The 18,378-nt window shown below is 39.8% G+C and overlaps 1 protein-coding gene across 1 annotated transcript in view; it reads right to left on the reverse strand.

The window, feature by feature from the left end:
• The window catches only part of PTPN11 (protein tyrosine phosphatase non-receptor type 11), an 81,552-nt gene that overhangs the window by 40,765 nt on the left and 22,409 nt on the right, over positions 1–18,378 (reverse strand). Inside the window, exons 3-6 of the mRNA XM_028116559.2 lie at positions 11,815–12,009; positions 9,624–9,816; positions 4,679–4,795; positions 3,892–4,005 (exon numbers count right to left, since the gene is read on the reverse strand). Of these exons, the coding sequence (XP_027972360.1) occupies positions 3,892–4,005; positions 4,679–4,795; positions 9,624–9,816; positions 11,815–12,009 (619 nt within the window). The remainder of the gene's footprint in view (positions 1–3,891; positions 4,006–4,678; positions 4,796–9,623; positions 9,817–11,814; positions 12,010–18,378) is intronic.

The raw sequence follows: 18,378 nt of genomic DNA on the forward strand, positions 1-18,378 counted from the left end.
GTAGTATTTTGCTATATAGCAGCCTGAACACACCAAGACGAGGGAGAGGGAGAAGAAGGAGGGGGGTAAGAAAGGATGGAAGGAAGCTAGAATATTAAGAGACAGAAGACTTTTAAAAGAGAGAGATGTGTGAAGCTTATCTGAATCATAATCCAACAAATTTTTTTAAAATTATAAAACAACTAGCAAAATATAGTGATCTTTGATGATCTTATTTTTTCTAGATGTGGAACAGTATTTTGATTAATTTAAGAATTCCATAAACACTGAAGTACTTATGAATAAAACAATAATAATGGCAAAGTTGATAATGATGCATGGGGGTTCTTAATACAAATCTATTTATATACTACATTCAAAATTTTTTCTTAATCAAGTAGGAAAAAGCACTTCTCGATGCACACAAACTGCGTGTGTGTGTGCTCGTGCACACATGGCAATCAGGAAAATGTGAACAGTGAATGACATCCATTAATGTTAAGGAATTATTGTTAATAGCTTTAGGTGTAAGAATGATATTCTGGTTAAAATCTTTTGTTTTGTTTTTTTTTAAAGATTTTATTTATTTGACAGAGACACAGTGAGAGAGGGAACACAAGCAAGGGGAGTGGGAGAGGGAGAAGCAGGCTTCCCACGGAGCAGGGAGCCCGATGCAGGGCTCCATCCAGGACCTTAGGATCATGACCCAAACCAAAGGCAGATGTTTAACGACTGAGCCACCCAAGTGCCCCTGGTTAAAATCTTTTGAAACAAAATAGTTATAGATGAAAAAAACACCCGGAATTTGCTTCAAGATAAGCCAAGGCTGGGGGCACCTGGGTGGCTCAGTCAGTTGAGCATCCGACTCCTGGTTTTGGCTCAGGTCATGATCTCAGGGTTGTGGGGTCCCACCCCATGTAGGGCTCCACGCTCAGTGAGGAATCTGCTTGAGATTCTCTCTCCCTCTCTCTTTGCCCCTCCCCCCTGCTCTCGCTTGCTCTCTCTCTAAAAATGAATAAATAAAATCTTTAATAATAAAAAAAAAAAGATAAGCCAAGGCTGGGAGAATTAGTGGGGAGTAATTAAAAAAGACTGGCCAGGGACGCCTAGGTGGCTCAGTCGGTTAAGCATCTGCCTTCGGCTCAGGTCATGATCCCAGGATCCTGGGATCGAGTCCCACATCGGGCTCCCTGCTCAGCAGGGAGTCTGCTTCTCCCTCTGCCTGCACTCCCCCTGCTTATGCGTGCTCTCTCTCTCTCTCTCTGACAAATAAATAAATAAAATCTTTTTAAAAATAAATAAGTTCGACTGGCCATATATCAACAATTGTTAATGCTCGGTGACAGACACATTGTTATGATTATGCTCTTCTCTCTGCTTTTGTATATACTTGAAATTCTGCATAATAAAAAGTTTTGAACAATAGGTTCTCCTGACTCCCGTAAGAGCCCTGAGCGTCTGCCCATCAGCAAAAGAACAGTCCGCCCCTGTGCTGAATCCACAGAGGAAGATCAGGCAGCAACCAACAGAACAAACTATGGGCACACATGGCAACCTGGACAAACATCTCGGACGGCAGGTAGAGCAGAGGCGGCCAAACAGAAGGGCACGCGCGGCTCCATGTATACGAGCTTCCCGAGGCAGCAGCAACCCCCCCCCACCCAGGAAACCCCCAGGAGCGCAGCCTGGACCAGAAATGCATGCGCACAGGCTCGCAGCAGCATGACCCACAGCGTCCAGACCGTGGACGCCACCCAGCGTGCGTCACGGACGCACGGAGGCACGGACGCACGACGCGCTGTTCTTTAACCTTCAGGGAATGAAGCCCAGGCGCGCCAGGACATGGGTGACCCCCGAGGGCGTTATGATCTGCCAAGAGGCCAGTCACAAAAGGACAAGTCCTGTAGGATCCACTCTCAGGACATCCTGCAGCGATCCGACGCGCAGAGACGGAGCCGCTGGGCCCGGGAGCCGCTGGGGACGGAGTTCCGGTGTGGGACGATGGAAATGTTCTGGAGGGGAAGGGTGGCGACAGCTGCTGGACACCGAAAATGTACTCAATCCCCTGAACCGAACGCTTAGAAATGTGATGTGAAAAGATGTGAAATTTTGTTTTCTGTATTTTACCACGATTTGAAAGGAAGGAGAACTAACGCTGAGTGGAGGAAAGCCATCGGCGGTCACCCGACAGGGGTGGAGACAGGGAAGGCATACCTGGGAAGGAACCTTCCAGAATGACAGCAACGCAATGCCCGAGGGCTGGGGTAGTGGGTACACAGATGGGACACCTGTGTCAGAAGCCAACGAGCAGAACTCTTCAAATGGCTGTACTGTGGGGCACCTGGGTGGCTCAGTTGGTTAAGTGTTTGCTAAGAGTCTGCCTTCAGCTAAGGTCATGATCCCGGGGTGGTGGGATCGAGTCCCGCATCAGGGTCCCTGCTCAGCAGGGAGCCTGCTTCTCCCTCTCCCTCTGCTCCTTCCCATTGCTCATTCTCTCTCTCTCAAATAAATAAAATCTTTTAAAAAAAAATTTTTTTTAAATACGTTCTCCAAATTTTAATGTAAGGTTTGTAAAATTTCTGTACTTATCCATCCTACCTCATGAGGCTTTATGAAGACTACATGAAATGAATGAAATAAAGTGAATATAATTAAAATGAATAGAAATGCTGCCCTTTATTTTCTCCGCTGGTGGAACAGAATGAAAAGAGTACTGAGCTTGAGGTTTAAAAATCCTCATTATGTTGAGCATCACTTTCTTGGTGATACCCTTCATCACTGTCTTCCCTCTCTTGACTAGAAGCTCCTTAAAGACAGAAACCCTGTTTATCTTGTTCGCCACCGTGTCCTTGGTGATTAACCCCATGCCTGGTATGAACGAATAAACCTGAGCTCAAGTTCCTGTTCAGCAATGTGGAGCAAGGACTATGACTGTTCTATTCTGCACCCAACCTCAATGCTGCAGTGTAATCAGTATTTGTGGTATAGAGGCTGGACAGTTTACTTAACCTCCCCAAGCCTCAGCTTTCTCCTCTATAAAGTGGAAATAATGTCTTTCTCAACAAGTTGATCTGACCTACTGTGGTTTTAAGGACTTCATGTGGCCATTCATTCATTCGTCCCACAAATATTTATGAATTCTAAAGTCCTACAGAAAGTATGGAATAATCTATCGTTCCCATAAACAGAATAGTAATAATAAAATGACACAAACATTAGCTAAATGTAAATACCCATTCAACAAATATTTATGGAGTTTCTACTGTGTACTAGGCAATGTGCCACGTGCTAGGGGCAACTATGAAGGTAAGTATGATTCAATCCTTGTTTTTGAAGAAGTTTTCAGTCCAATGGATGAGAAGAGAGAGAACAACATTACAATACGAATTGGTAAGTGACATACCAGAGTGAAACAGAAACACAGCACATTCCCTCTGGAGACATTCTCCTACCCAAGTTGGTTTCAGGAAAGAAATCAGTTCACTTAACTTCCCAAAGTTATAAATGTCAACTCCCAAATTAAAACCGCCATGAGGTATTTCACTTTTACTTATTCACTGCAATAAGGCTATAGATTCTTTCTAAAGAAGCCAGCCAATGCTGGAAATCTTCCAAAGGAATTAGATCCTTTTGTTTTTCTGGGTTTTTGCCAGCAGTCCAAACCAAAAGAGGCAAATGGAGCTATTGGCTCATCCATTTAATATTAACTGCCAACTCCCTTATCCCAGAACACAATGCCCTTCTATTTCAAAGAAGCCCCCTCAGCAACTTGTTCCATGTCAATCAATGGCTGAATTAAGAAAGAACACAGATTCGAGTCTTTCAGATCCAATTCCAAATACAGGGCCAAATTCTCCCTCATTAAAAATAGGATTTAATAACTCGTGTAAAAAAATTTTTTTAATAACTTACCTCAAATTCTTCCCAAAAGCCTTGTTTGACTTTATCTGTGGTCTCAGCTAATTTGCTTAGTTCTCGAACCCGGCTTTCTATTTCAGCAGCATTGATACGTGTTGTGTTGAGGGGCTAATCAAATTCAGCAGTTGGTGTGAAAGGAAGAAAGTATTACAAAAAAAAAGGGTTAATGCAAAAAAAAAAAAAGTTCCACATTGATAATTCGTAAGGCAAGGACAGGAAATTCAAAGGACACAGTAATTCACAATAAAAGTTTTCAAATACAGTTTCACTTTCTTTTCTATTTTGTGAGGAAATATATCTTTCTTCAATCTCCAAACACACTTTACTCCGGTAATATAAATTCAAACCTATTTATCTTTATAAATAGACCACAACATTATTTAGAGAGATGATATAATATCTGCTACTAGGTAAACTTTGAAATAGCAGTAACTCCAAAGTGAGTGAGTGTAATAGCCCAAAGATTACCAAAGGTAGATCTAGATTGCAAACTTGGTAAAAGCTTGCTTTAAAAACTCTGTGAGGCCTTTTAGACATACACATGGAGATAATCATGGAAATGATGTAATATCTGGAATTTGTTTCCAAATACCACAGGAGAAGGGCAGTGAGCACAGTAACAATGAAACAAGACTTGGTAAGCGGATCACAACTGAAGCTGGGTAATGGGTGTTTGAAGGTTCTTGAGACTATTCTACTACTCTATATTTGGAATATTCTATATTAGGATTTTTTTAAAACTTTATAAGGAGATGGAGCTTTAGCTTTCCAATATGCTCACCTGCTTGAGTTGTAGTACTGTGCCCAATGTTTCCACCATGGGATTCTTCTTGTAATGCTCCACAAGATCTGTCAAAGAGTCAAACCGTTCTCCTCCACCAACATCGTATTTCAGCTCCTTTTAAGACAAAACAAAACAAAAACAAAAACAAAAATCCTGCTTATTACCTTTATGCTAAATTACTGTTTATCCCAACTGAAGTACAGAGATTGATTCTCCCCCTAAGATCAAAGAGCTGTAGGAGCAGAAAGGAGAGGAAGCGAGGATGATGAACCTGAAAGGCTGGCCCAATGTGAAAGAGCTGACTGTGAGGTGTGAGAAGCTCTAAGTAAGTATCTCTCAGCAACTAGGGAACAAAAAATTGTCCCCTTCATAAGTTAACTACGTAGTTAAAGAAATGAAAAACAGTATTCTTTACTATTTACTTACACATATAGGCTAAGGAACTACACAGCAGGCTGCTGAAGAGAAGGTAAATAACAATTTCTCTCTGAAATACAACAAGCTCCAAGGCTGGGTAGGCAGCACTGAAGGCCAACATACATGTCTCTACTTTCCTCTTCTAATGAAAATTTAAAAGGGAAATTATAAACAGAGGCCAGGAAATTTCTTCTGACAAAAAGTTCAAAATAGGCTATTTCAGGGAAACGACAGGAAAAGATGTTATTATTATTAAGAAAATACAATACCCTAGAAATTATATATGAAGATATTTGGGTACAATCTTTTATTTAAAAATAAAACAGAGGGGTGCCTGGGTGGCTCAGTTGGTTAAGCATCTGCCTTCAGCTCAGGTCATGATCCCAGGGACCTGGGATCAAGCCCCACATCGGGCTCCCTGCTCGGCGGGAAGCCTGCTTCTCCCTCTCCCACTCCCCCTACTTGTGTTCCCTCTTTCGCTGTGTCTCTCTCTGTCAAATAAATAAATAAAATCTTAAAATAAAATAAAATAAAACAGTGATGGAAGGGTAGGGAAGAAGCATTTTCAGAATGACAAAGTAAGGACCTCTGAAAATCCATTCTTTCACAGAAGCAACAAAAACACTAGTAGAGACGCTATGCCTGGGTTGGCTCAGTCAGTTAATTTGGGGAAAAAAAACTTCCCACTTAAATTGGGGAGAAAGAAAAACAAGCTTTAGGGATGCCTGGGTGGCTCACTTGGTTAAGTATCTGCCTTTGGCTCAAGTCATGATCCCAGGGTTCTGGGATCGAGTCCTGTGTGAGACGGGTCCCACTCAGCAGGGAGTCTGCTTCTCTCTCTGCCTCTCCCTCTGCTGCTCCCCCTGCTTGTGAGCGCGCACTCTCCCTCTCTCTGACAAATAAACAAAAAAAATTCTTAAAAAAAAAAACACTAGTAAAAATTGTCATCAAATTTTTCAGAACTCTGGAAATTAACCAAGAACTTGCAACAGTCCAAGGAACATTCATTCAAGAAAAATGACTGAATCTTGGTAAGCAGCAAACCGTGGCATTTTAACTTGCCCTATATTCCCAAGTATCTCTCTCTAGCTCTTCTGTAGCCTTGAAAACAAACAGCCTCATAACCATGGTAGCTGTGAAAGCCAGCAACCTAGCACACCTAGAGGGCACAGAATGAATTTGGGAGCTCTCGAGAGACCTATCCCCAGAGAATAATCCCTGTGGGCAAACCTTGCTTTATTGCACTTTGCTTTCCTGAACTTGGCAGATAAATATTTTTAACAAATTAAAGGTTTGTGGCAACCCTGCATCAAGCAAGTCTATTGGCAGCCATTTTCCCAACAGTATTTGTTCACTTTGTGTCCCTGTGTCACATTTTGGTAATTCTTTCAGTATTTCAAACTTTTTAATTATTATTATTATATTTGTACAATAATACATATATACTAATAATATATATATGTAATATATATACTGTGATCAGTATTATGACTCACTGAAAGCTCAGATGATGGTTTGTACTTTTTAGCAATAAAGTATTTTTTACTTAAGGTATGTTGTCCAAAAAAAAAAGTGTATCATCTATTGTTTTTCAGACATAATGCTTGCACACTTAATAAACTACAGTGTAGTACAGCATAAACATAACTTTTATATGCACTGGGAAACAAAAAAAATTAATTTTTACTTGCTTTACTGCAGTATTCATTCTACTGCAGTGGTCTGGAATTGAACCCATAATATCTCTGAGATATACCTGTATTTGACCTATTTAGCAGCTCCCTGGAAAAGTCCTGTTTTCAGAGCTTATGTTTATTTGACCTGACTTAGAGCTCACTCAGCCCTGTCTTCAGGGGATCTGCCCAAAACAATCAGCAGCAACTGCTTAATATCACAGCAGCCTGCAGCGGCAATACCAGTTAAGGCAAATAAGAGACTGACCAAAATGAAAAAAGGAAAATCTAGGCAATGTCCACAGAAGGCTTGGAAAACCTCTAACATAGAGCGACAAACCAAGAAACAGACTCTTAATTATAGAACAAACTAACGGTTATCAGAGAGGAGGCAGGTGGTAGGATGGGGAAAATAGGTGACATGGATAAAGGAGTGCACTTGTTGTGATGAGCACTGGTTTTTATATGGACAAGTCGAATCACAATATTGTACACGTGAAACTAATATTACACTATATGTTAACTAGCTGGTATTTAAATTAAAAGTTAAAAAAAACTAACATATTCTTGAGAAGCTAGAAGGCTTTGTGTATGTGCAGGGCTGTGTAAAGTCCGGGGAGGACCCAAGAAAAACCTAATCTTCACCTCTAGCTGACCTTGAAGTTCTGCACAAACAGAAAGTGAAGGCTAAGGCAAAGTTGTAATCTGCCAGAGCCCTGAAACCGTGCCCTAACACACACACACACACACACACACACACACACACACACACACAGCCCCCTTGGCAAAAGTTGGGAGACTTAATGGTTCATGGCATTTAAGGAAATCCCTGTCCAATCATTAACTGACCACTAAGCTAACCAAGCAAAGACTTGTGGCTACACATGGCAAAGAATAAAGGAAAGTCACCAAACATAGAGCAATGTAATAACTACAGCAACAATAAAAAGTAGCAACAACCCTAGAAAAGATGGTATCTGATTTCCAGAATCACATCATATTATTTAAAATGTCTAGTCTCCAACAAAAAAATTAGGAAACATGCACAGAAACAGGAAAGTATGGACCAAACATGGGGGGGAAAAGCACTCAATAGAAACTGTCCTTGAGACGAACCATGAGAGACGATGGACTCTGAAAAACAAACTGAGGGTTCTAGAGGGGAGGGGGGTGGGGGGATGGGTTAGCCTGGTGATGGGTACTAAAGAGGGCACGTTCTGCATGGAGCACTGGGTGTTATGCACAAACAATGAATCATGGAACACTACATCAAAAACTAATGATGTAATGTATGGTGATTAACATAACAATAAAAAATAAAAATAAATTTAAAAAAAAGAAACTGTCCTTGAGAAAGCCCAGATAAAGACTTGAAATCAGCTAGTATAAATATGTTCAAAGAACTAAAGGAAACTGTACTTTATAAATTAAAAGAAAATATGAGGATGCTATCTCACCAGAAAGTATCACAAAAATCTGTACACAAATGTTCATAGCAGCATTATTCATAATAGCCAAAATGCCCACAAATTTTTTAATGGATAACAAAATGTACTCTAGCCATACAATGGAATAATTGACAATAGTTTGTTGACACACACCACAATATGGATAAACCTTGAAGACATTATGCAAAGTAAAAGAAACTAGACGCAAAAGCCACAGATTATATGATTCTATCTATATGAAACATCCAAAACTGGCAAATCCATAAAAACAAAAAGTAGATTAGTGGATGCCGAGAGCTGGAGGGAGGGGAAATAATGGGGAGCGACTGGTAATGGACAGAGGGTTTCTTTTTGGGGTGCTGAAAATGTTCTGGAATTAGTGTCGTTAGTTGCATAATATGTGCATATACCAAAAACCTGTCCACTTTAAAAAGGTGAACTGTATGGTCTGTGAATCGTACCTCAATAAAGCTGGGGTCTTTTAATATATATTTAATTTAAAAACTGAAGAAATACGTGAATAGACAGTTTCTTTTTAGGAAAGTTTGACATAGTTGACCAAGAATCAATCTCCTTAGTCCTGTCACCACATTAAAAATAAGAAATAGGGGCACCTGGGTGGCTCAGTCGTTAAGCGTCTGCCTTCGGCTCAGGTCATGATCCCAAGGTCCTGGGATCGAGCCCCACATCAGGATCCCTGCTCGTCAGGAGGCCTGCTTCTCCCTCTCCCACTCCCCCTGCTTGTGTTCCCTCTATCACCGTGTCTCTCTCTGTCAAATACATAAATAAAATCTTTAAAAATAAATAAATAAAATAAAAATAAAAAAAATAAAAATAAAAAGAAGAAATAGTGAGTTCAGGGGCGCCTGGTTGGTTCAGCTGAGGGAGCACGTGATTCTTCACCTCAGGGTTGTAAGTCTGAGCCCCATGTTATGTGTAAAGATTACTTAAAAATAAAATCCAAGAAATAAAGGAAGGAAGGAAGGAAGGAAGACAGAAAGAAAGAAAGAGTGAGTTCAATTCTCCTAGCCTTGACGCAGGAACTCTAATATGAAGGCAAATGCAGGCACAGGCCAGACTGTGACAATCCTAAGGAGGAGCTGAGGCCATCACTTCAGAAACAGGGAGACTGAGGCCGACTCTAGCAAAAACAGATCAGGTGCTCCAGGGCAAAAGGTGATGTGCTGAGGCATGACTTAATCTGCCAGCAATAGACTGGAAAGAAATAATTTAATAAAGTTCTGAAATGATGAAACCATTGTAATAAATAATATTCTAAAAACATAAAAGCCTGTGACTGAGCAAAGAAAAATCTGACTTTGGAAGTGATGTCCATCTTCCTCCAGCAGAAGAATCACCCGAAGATGACATTTTGCCGGACCGGTAGTTCAAATGGGACTTTACCTGACAGCGGATCATGACGTGGGTCACTTTAGACTTGCCATCATTGCTCTCCCCTTTGTCGTCACCAGTTCGGACAGACAGAACAAAATCTCCGGGGTGGCTCTGGCTCTCTCGTACCAGAAAGCTACCGTGTTTTCCTTTCTCAGTTAGTAATTTCTCTGCTTCTTTCCCAGAGAGGTGTCCATGAAACCACCTAAATTTGTTTAAATGAAAATCAATTGAGTTCTGCCACGGGTTCACAGTATTCTTTCACAAAACTACCATAGCCAGCTCTCCCAAACACTATTAAGAAAAAGACCCATTCCTCCAAGAAACTCGCCAATTCCACATGAGACAATTTGCATCCCAAGCAGGCAGGAAAAATGAGAAAGATGTTAAGAATAAGCATTAAACTTTTTAAATGAGCCCACAGTCATTTGTAAACAAATGCCCTCAATCTTTCCTATTTTCTTTTGTATCTCCCATCTTTTAAAAATGCACTTTGTCTTTTCTCCATGACCTACACCAAAAGGACCAACTACTTAATCACAGCCCTTTAAAGAAATTAAAATAGTGGTGCCTGGGTGGCTCAGTGGGTGAAGCATCTGCCTTCAGCTTGGGTCATGATCTGGGTGTCCTGGGATCAAGCCCCACGCTGGGCTCCCTGCTCAGTGGGGAGGAGTCTGCTTCTGCCCCTCCCCACTCCCCCACCCCTCCCATCCCCACTCATGCTCTCAAGTAAATTAAAAAAAATCTTAAAAAAAAAAAAAGAGAAATTAAAACAGAAAGTCATGGTAGAGACAAAAAATCATATGAATGTTTCCCTTGCTTTGGTATGTGAATACTACATAAAAAAGGAAACTATAAATTAATTTAAGCATTCCAAATTTCTTAATATTTCCAACCAATACTTCAACAGCCTCCAAGTTTGCTGTCAATATCTTTGGACTGTATACTGGGTTATCATTTCAAGCTCTAAAGCATATAACATCTAGAGGAAGGGTGAGGGATTTTGCTAAAAATGTGAATTCCCATGCCTCCCAACCAGAGATAGCAATACACTAAGTTTGAAAGGAGCCCAGCAATCGGCACTTTTACCCAGCACTCCAGAGTCCTGATGCGGGTCATAAGAGGACAGACTCTGAGACATTACTCTAAGATACTATAAAAAACATTGTTAATGGGGCACCTGCCTGGCTTGGTCAGAAGCTCACGGTCATGAGTTCTAGCCCCACGCGGGGGAGGCGGGGGTAAGAAATTAAATAAATAAATAAATAAACCTTTAAAAAAATCTTAACACAGTTATATTACTAATGTGGCTTTTCCCCTCAGGATCTTGGTAAGAAAGCAAGCACTGTTGTGGCAGATAGCGCTAAAGGCTCATTGCTAGAGGAACATACTTTGAGTTATTTTTCATCCACCCTCAACTGAACAGAGTAAAATTTAGAAATAAACTGAGTTGCCTAACAGCCTTTTGCTTGAAGCTACAGTGGTAACTGGAGAAACAAATGATCCACCTGTAACGCACTGACATAAAGGTGCAAGTTGAAGAAACCTATCTGAAGATATAAAATATACAAACCTAATTAAGAGACCTGGAATTTGTACTGAGTCAGAAAGGAGACTGGGAACGTAGAAAACCAATAAAATCAATAAAAATAAGTCAAGTCCTGGATTTCATCAGTTCCAACACAAGGGGAAGAAGATCTCTGAAATAATTTAATTCCCTCTAAGCAAGGTCATTCTCCACATTTGTGGATACAACATAAGAGAACTGGTGAAAAATCTGACCCTCCGCACTCTCTGCTTTTCAGCTTCTGAGCTTAAACTGACATCTGTTGGTGGCCTCGCTGAATAGCTGGTGGGAAGCTACTCCGGGACCTGCTGCTGAATGGGTGCCTCCATTAGTATTTTTCTTCTTCTCCTAACTCTCAGAGATTATCAGCTCAAGTTCAATAATCTTAAAACTACCGCATGTACCAAGTATATAAAGAAATTGCCTGAGACCTCTGCGAAATTAAGTGTAAGGAACACCAATCGAAGCTTTTACAAGAAAGGGGCACTCTTCAAATCATCTGATCCTATGATTCTGGTTTCAGTAAAACTGACGTTTAGTATAAAGATTACAGCCTGGGAAACAGGTAAAGCCAAAGCCCCATAATCCATTCGTAGAAGACCTACAGCATGGGACACATGCCCCACAGTCACTGACCTTTCAGAGGTAGGATCTGCACAGTTCAGAGGATATTTAAGCTCAATAACATCTCCATTCTTCTCTTTTAATTGCCCGTGATGTTCCATGTAATATTGGACCAACTCAGCCAAAGTGGCAAACTTCTCCCCTCCGTACAAGTCATAGTAATCACCAGTGTTCTGAATCTTGATGTGGGTGACAGCGCCATTTCTTCTAAAAGAGTCCATTAGGGGGAAAACAAAAACTAATAAAGAGCTATACTAGTAAAAATGGATGTCATATTCAATATCAGATTTCACCTAAACCTTGAAACACACCCAAGAGGCCAGTTTACACTTCTCCTGTAACAAACACAGTGAGTGAAAACCACACGGTCAACCATTTCAACACAAAGGGCTTTGTTTCTTGGCTCCTTTCCCTTCTACACCTTCTATTTTGGAAGTCTGACCTATCAAATTACATATATTAAGTGACAATAATTCTTCTCATCAGTAATTAATAGAGACACATATATTAAAGTTAAACATCACTCTATTTTCTAATCCAGTAAATCCATCCATAAGTGTTTTGTCCCCCCCAATGAAACTGTATAGCTACCCTAGGACTTGTATAAGAATATTCATTGCAGTTTTCTTTGGAATAGAAAAATACTGGAAACTCAAACATTTATCACCAAAATGGATAAATAAATAGTTACATACCCATACCCTAGAACACTACACAGCAATTAAAAAAAAAACAAAACACTGATACATACAACTACATTGATGAATCGCAAAAATATTATGTTAAAGAGAAAGAGGCCAGGGGTGCCTGGCTGGCTCAGTCGGGAGAGAGTGTGATTCTTGGTTTTGGGGTTGTGAGTTCGAGGCCCACGTTGGGTGTACAGACTACTTAAAATCTTTAAAAGAGAGAGAGAGAGAGAAAGAAGACAGACACAAATGAATGTATACTGTATGGCTTCATTTGTCAATGAAGTTGTAGAATAAGCAAATTTAGTCTATAGGGTTAGAAATGAGAATAGTGGTAGCTACTTAGAAGGAAGGAGATTAGAAAGGGGCACAAAAGAATCTTCTAGGGTGATGAAAATATTTTGACTACGGTGTTCGTTACATAAATAAATACATTTGCCAAAATTCATGTCACTGTACACATAAGATACTGTATATAATCGCACCTTAAATAATCACTTTAAAAACACAGACAACTGACAGTTTCCAGCATAAGATGGCTAAAACGCTATCCCACTGAGTCAACATAACATTCACCAAAAGTTTCTATAACTTGGTATTTTAGTTAGCCCAGGCAGCCTGTGATTTCCATTCAGTTTTCTGAACAAATGAATATATCACAAGGATACTCATTATAACATTGGCGGGGGTAACACCCCCACAAGTGGCCAGGCACTTCCAAAATGATAACCATTGACCTATATGAGCTTTTAGTCCGACCCTGTAGCATTACTGATGAAGCCTCTGGAAAATATAAACACATTGCTACCAAGAAAAAAGAATATGGGAACTAAAGAAAATAAGAAAAACTGTCCCATGTTTCTGACAATACCTGCTTCTAATTTTTGGTGACATTTTCCAGTGGGTAAAAAGGGTCCTTCAGGTCACCCTGACCTTCAGTCAACTATATCTGACTCTACTTTAACACCTGAGTTTCCCATTTCTAGCCTTTACTTAATGCCATAACACAAAGAAAGATATTTCAGGTATGAACTACATTAATATAGAGCCACATAGATGGATCTCAAAAACATAATAGTGCATGAAAGAAACACAATGTAGAATGATATGCTCAGCATGTACCATTCATGAAAATTTAAGCACACACACAAGTAATACTATATATTATTCAAAATATAGACATACATACACATACAGATATTTTTCCACGTAATGTTACTTATCGTATCACTTAATGAATTAGAAGTACAACAAACTCACGAGAGTAGCTGCCAATGGGACAAAAGGAAGAACAGGATCAAGGGTGGTGAGGAAAGGGAAATTTTGTTTTATTTTATATTCTATTTTAAAGGAAAAAAATGACTGGCAGTAAATACAACATGGGTGATTGTACATGATTTTATGTATTTTTCTGTATTTTTTTCCTCAAAATTAAAAAGGGAGAGCGGGAGGAGGTGGGGGAAGAGAGGGAGGGGGATGTTCCTTGACGAGCTGAATATAAGGTAACATAATGATCGAATTTTAAGCATGAGCACATAATAAAAAGGTTAGATTGTCTGCACAGAACCAGAACGATAAACACATCATATACACATGCACACACGCACGCACAGAGGCACGTGCACATTTCTAACAGCGGCTATATCACATACGAAGAAACAGAAAAAGTGAAACTTGGCAGTGTTGGACAGCTGTCAAAACCAGTGGTTCTAAGTTCACAAAAAAAGATATACAAATGGCCTTTAAACACATTAAAGGATGTTCAACTTCAATCTTGAGAGAAATAAAAATTAAAATTCACAGAGATACCATTTCTCACCTATCAAGCTGATGAACAGGAAAAGCTTGACCACACTCAAATGGTGAAGCTGTGGAAAAACGGGCCCCTCGTATATGACTGGAGGGAGTGCAAAATGGCACAATCACTATGGAGAAGAATTTGAAAAAACAATGCTATCTCTGCATTTACTGTCTGCCCCAATCACCTCACTCAAGAAATTCACCCCGAAGACAGCTTTTCAAAAGCACAGAACATAGGCAAAATGTGATCACATTTACTGCAGCTTTATCTATCACTGTTAAACATTAAAAAAAACTAAATTCCCATCTATAGGGAAATTATATAAATTTATATGCTATTCAGTTGACTACGAAGATGAGAAAGATCATTAAAAGATTTCTGTAAGTGACAAGAGTAAACTATAAAGAAAGATAGTTAGTATTCTACTTTGTAAGTGTAAAAAGAAACCGAAGGATAAACTAGAAATTAAGGGAAATGATTACCTACAGTGATGGATGGAAATGGTGCAAGGCATAGATATAAGAATGGGATTTCTCAGAAAATACCTTTTTATACAGTTTGATTTTTAAATCTTGTAAATTTTCACATATTCAAAAATTACAATTAAATCAACAAAGATCAGAAAAAGATGAATACCTGAAAAACATTGAAACAAATAGAAAAAATCAATCTCTCTTTGTAATTAGCTCACAACTACACAGAAAACTAATTCCAGTACCTTTTGAGCAGTACTGACTGTTTGCCTTTAGTGGGATATATTCTAAGAACAAAAAAGACTCTGAAATAATCATGAACTTCACTTAATAGGTTCGTAGTTAGAAATGACAATGGTATAGTAATTCTGGAACTATTTTTGTATTATAGAATTGGCCAAGTGAGGTCATATATTGCTGCTGCTGGAAGCAGGGTTCTCCACACAGGAGTAGGGAAGTACAAATACGGAAAGGGAAAAAGGTGAGAAAGTTGCATTGAACTTGAACTATCAGTAAGAACACTTGGTTTGAGGGGTGCCTGGGTGGCTCAGTCGTTAAGCATCTGCATTCGGCTCAGGTCATGATTCCAGAGTCCTGGGATCAAGCCCCGCATCGGGCTCTCTGCCCGGCGGGAAGCCTGCTTCTCAATAAATAAATAAATAAATAAATAATCTTTAAAAATAAAAAAAAAGAACACTTGGTTTGAAATATATAAATATTTATTTCCCAGCTCCGTCTACTCTGAGGGCTGAGAAGCAATAAACACACCTTGCTTCTAAATCTTGGTTTCTGAACACCATTCCCCACTGAAAGAATCAAGGCTCTTGAGAGAAAAGAATGATTCCCGGCTTGGGGGAAAAAAAAAATATATAAATGGCCTGAAACATCTCACAGAACCAGAAGGCAAGGATGTAATCAAAGATCACTGGAGAAATGTCAAAAGGATACAGGAACCACACAGGCCAAATGTGGGGCAACTTGAACATCAAAAATAATAATGAGGCTGGGGTGCCAGGGTGGCTCAGTCGGTTAAGTATTTGTCTTTGGCTCAGGTCATGGTCTTGTAATCTTGGGGTCCTAGGATCCAGCCCCACATTGGCTCCTTGCTCAGCAGGGAGTCTGCTTCTGCCTCTGTCTCTCACCACCTGACCCACTCCCCTGCTTGTGCTCTCTCTTTCAAATAAATAAATAAAATCTTAAAAAAAAAAAGAACAGAATTAGAAAAATAATTTTTCAGGTGCCAATATAATGATTTATTCAGACGAACTTCATCAACATATGTTAAAAACATGAAATGAGAAAATACTGGGGAAGATACAAACCATCAGACCACTTACTAATTACAAAAAGAAAAAGGTGCCTTTGTAATGAAAAAATCTGGCAAACACCTGAATCAAGCAATTAAACCGAATACCACCAAAAGATGGAGCAAATAGACACTCTGTGCTTCCTCCAGTGAAATAATGGGGTGCATCCAGTATCACCTCTTGAGTGTGCTTGCCAAAAATGTTTCATCTGAATGTAAAAATGAGGAAACAATCAGCGAACTGAGATTGGAGGACAGCCTAAGAAGTGACTGGCCTGACTGCCCAAAAGGGATGAATAGAAAAGGTCAGGAGAGAGAGAGAGAGACTAGAGACATAAAAATTAAATGCAATGAATGATCTTTGATGAGATCCTCCTGAATCTAGTCTGGGGGAAGGGGCAGGGATGGGGGGGGAGACTCAACTGCTTCAAAAACCATTACTGAAATAATAAGGGAAATCTGAATACAAATGATATATTATAGATTAGACAATATTATTAAAGCAAGGTTAAAATTTACCTATAATAATGATACTGTAGTTATACAGGAGAATGCCCTTGTTTATCCGACATACACACTGATGTATTTAAAGGTAAAAATAGGGGCGCCTGGCTGGCTTAGTCAGTAGAGCATACGACTCTGGATCTCGGGGTTATGAGTTCAAGCTTCACATTGGGTGTAGAGATTACTTAAAAATAAAATCTCTAAAAAAAATGTTTAAATAAAATAAAGGTAAAAATAAATATCCTGATTACCTACAATTTATTTTCAAAAAGTTCAGGGGCAAAAAAAAGTATATACACAAACATAGAAAGGGCACACATGACAAAACGCTGGCAGGTGAAGAGAATGTGGGTGTTCACTCTATTCATCTTTCAACTTTTCTACAGGTCAGAAATGTTTCAAAATAAAAAGTTGGGGGGGGCGCCTGGGTGGCTCAGTCGTTGAGCGTCTGCCTTCGGCTCAGGTCATGGTCCCAGGGTCCTGGGATCGAGCCCCACGTCAGGCTCCCTGCTCCGTGGGAAGCCTGCTTCTCCCTCTCCCACTCCCCTTGCTTGTGTTCCCTCTCTTGCTGGGTCTCTCTCTGTCAAATAAATAAATCTTTAAAAATAAATATATAAGTAAAAAATAAAAAGTTGAGGAAAACAGGAAAAAAATCCCACCAATTCTCTAGTCCTGGTCCTGCCACTGACTAGCTGTGAGGCCAGCTAAGTAACTTAACCTCTGTGCTTCAACTTACTCACCTGGAAAATGAAGATAATTGTGGAACCTAATCCTAGGTTGTTGGGAAAACTAAATACAATGATATGTGTAGAGTGCTCGGTGCAACGGCCTGGTATATACATCACGTCCTCAGTCATGCTTGCTATCGTCGTGAGCGGCAGCATCATTACTATACACTCTCCATCCACTCTTACAGCTCAAATACCACACAACTTTAAGTTAGAAGCCTGTGCTGAGATAAGTCCTTAGGACTGAAAGACCCATCCCTTGTATTAAAACACAAAAGGGCGCCTGGGTGGCTCAGTCAGTTAACCATCTGCTTTCGGCTCAGGTCATGTTCCCAGGGTCCTGGGATCGAGCCCCGCGTCAGGCTCCCTACTCAGTGGGGAGTCTGCTTCTCCCTCTCCCACTACCCCTCCCCCTGCTCATGCTCTCTCATGCATGCACTCTCTCTCTCTCAAATAAATAAAATCTAAAAACAAAACAAAACCAAAAACCACAAGTAAAAGCTAAGGACAGGGCCTCCTCAAAAAACTAATCTAAGCCAAAAAGAGATTTCCCAAGTCCCAAAGGGATCCTAAATAAACCTACCACAGTTTATCCAACCCTCTATTATGGGACACAGAGTTGCTTTAGTTTGTTTTAAATTTTTTTGAACAGTATGACCAACATCCTGTTACATGTCTCTTTGAGCAAGTGTGACAATTTTTCTAGAAACTAACCTTCTCTTATGTACTTATTCCCTTTACTCTAGATTATTCCAGGAGCTATAACTCTACTGCTTTATGAATTTGCTTTTATTATTACTATTTTTAAATAAGGAAGTAAGTAAATTATGTTGGCCATTAAAAGGAATAATTAGATCTATATGTGCCAGCAGAGAATTCAAAAACTTTAAAAAGGAAGTTGCAGAATAATAGATACAAGACCATGCATGTGAATTCTAAAAACACACAACCCAACTTTATATTGTTCACAATAGTACCAAGACAGTACAAGTATAAAAACACATTCAGGAAGGATATATGCCAACCTCTGGATAATGGTTTCCTCTGGGGAAAGAGGGAGGGGAATGGGACTGGGCAG

The sequence above is a fragment of the Eumetopias jubatus genome, unplaced genomic scaffold (genome assembly GCF_037043125.1).
Source record: "Eumetopias jubatus isolate StellerSeaLion01/CBP00866 unplaced genomic scaffold, mEumJub1_p1.0 scaffold_16, whole genome shotgun sequence".
Taxonomy (NCBI): Eukaryota; Metazoa; Chordata; class Mammalia; order Carnivora; family Otariidae; genus Eumetopias; species Eumetopias jubatus.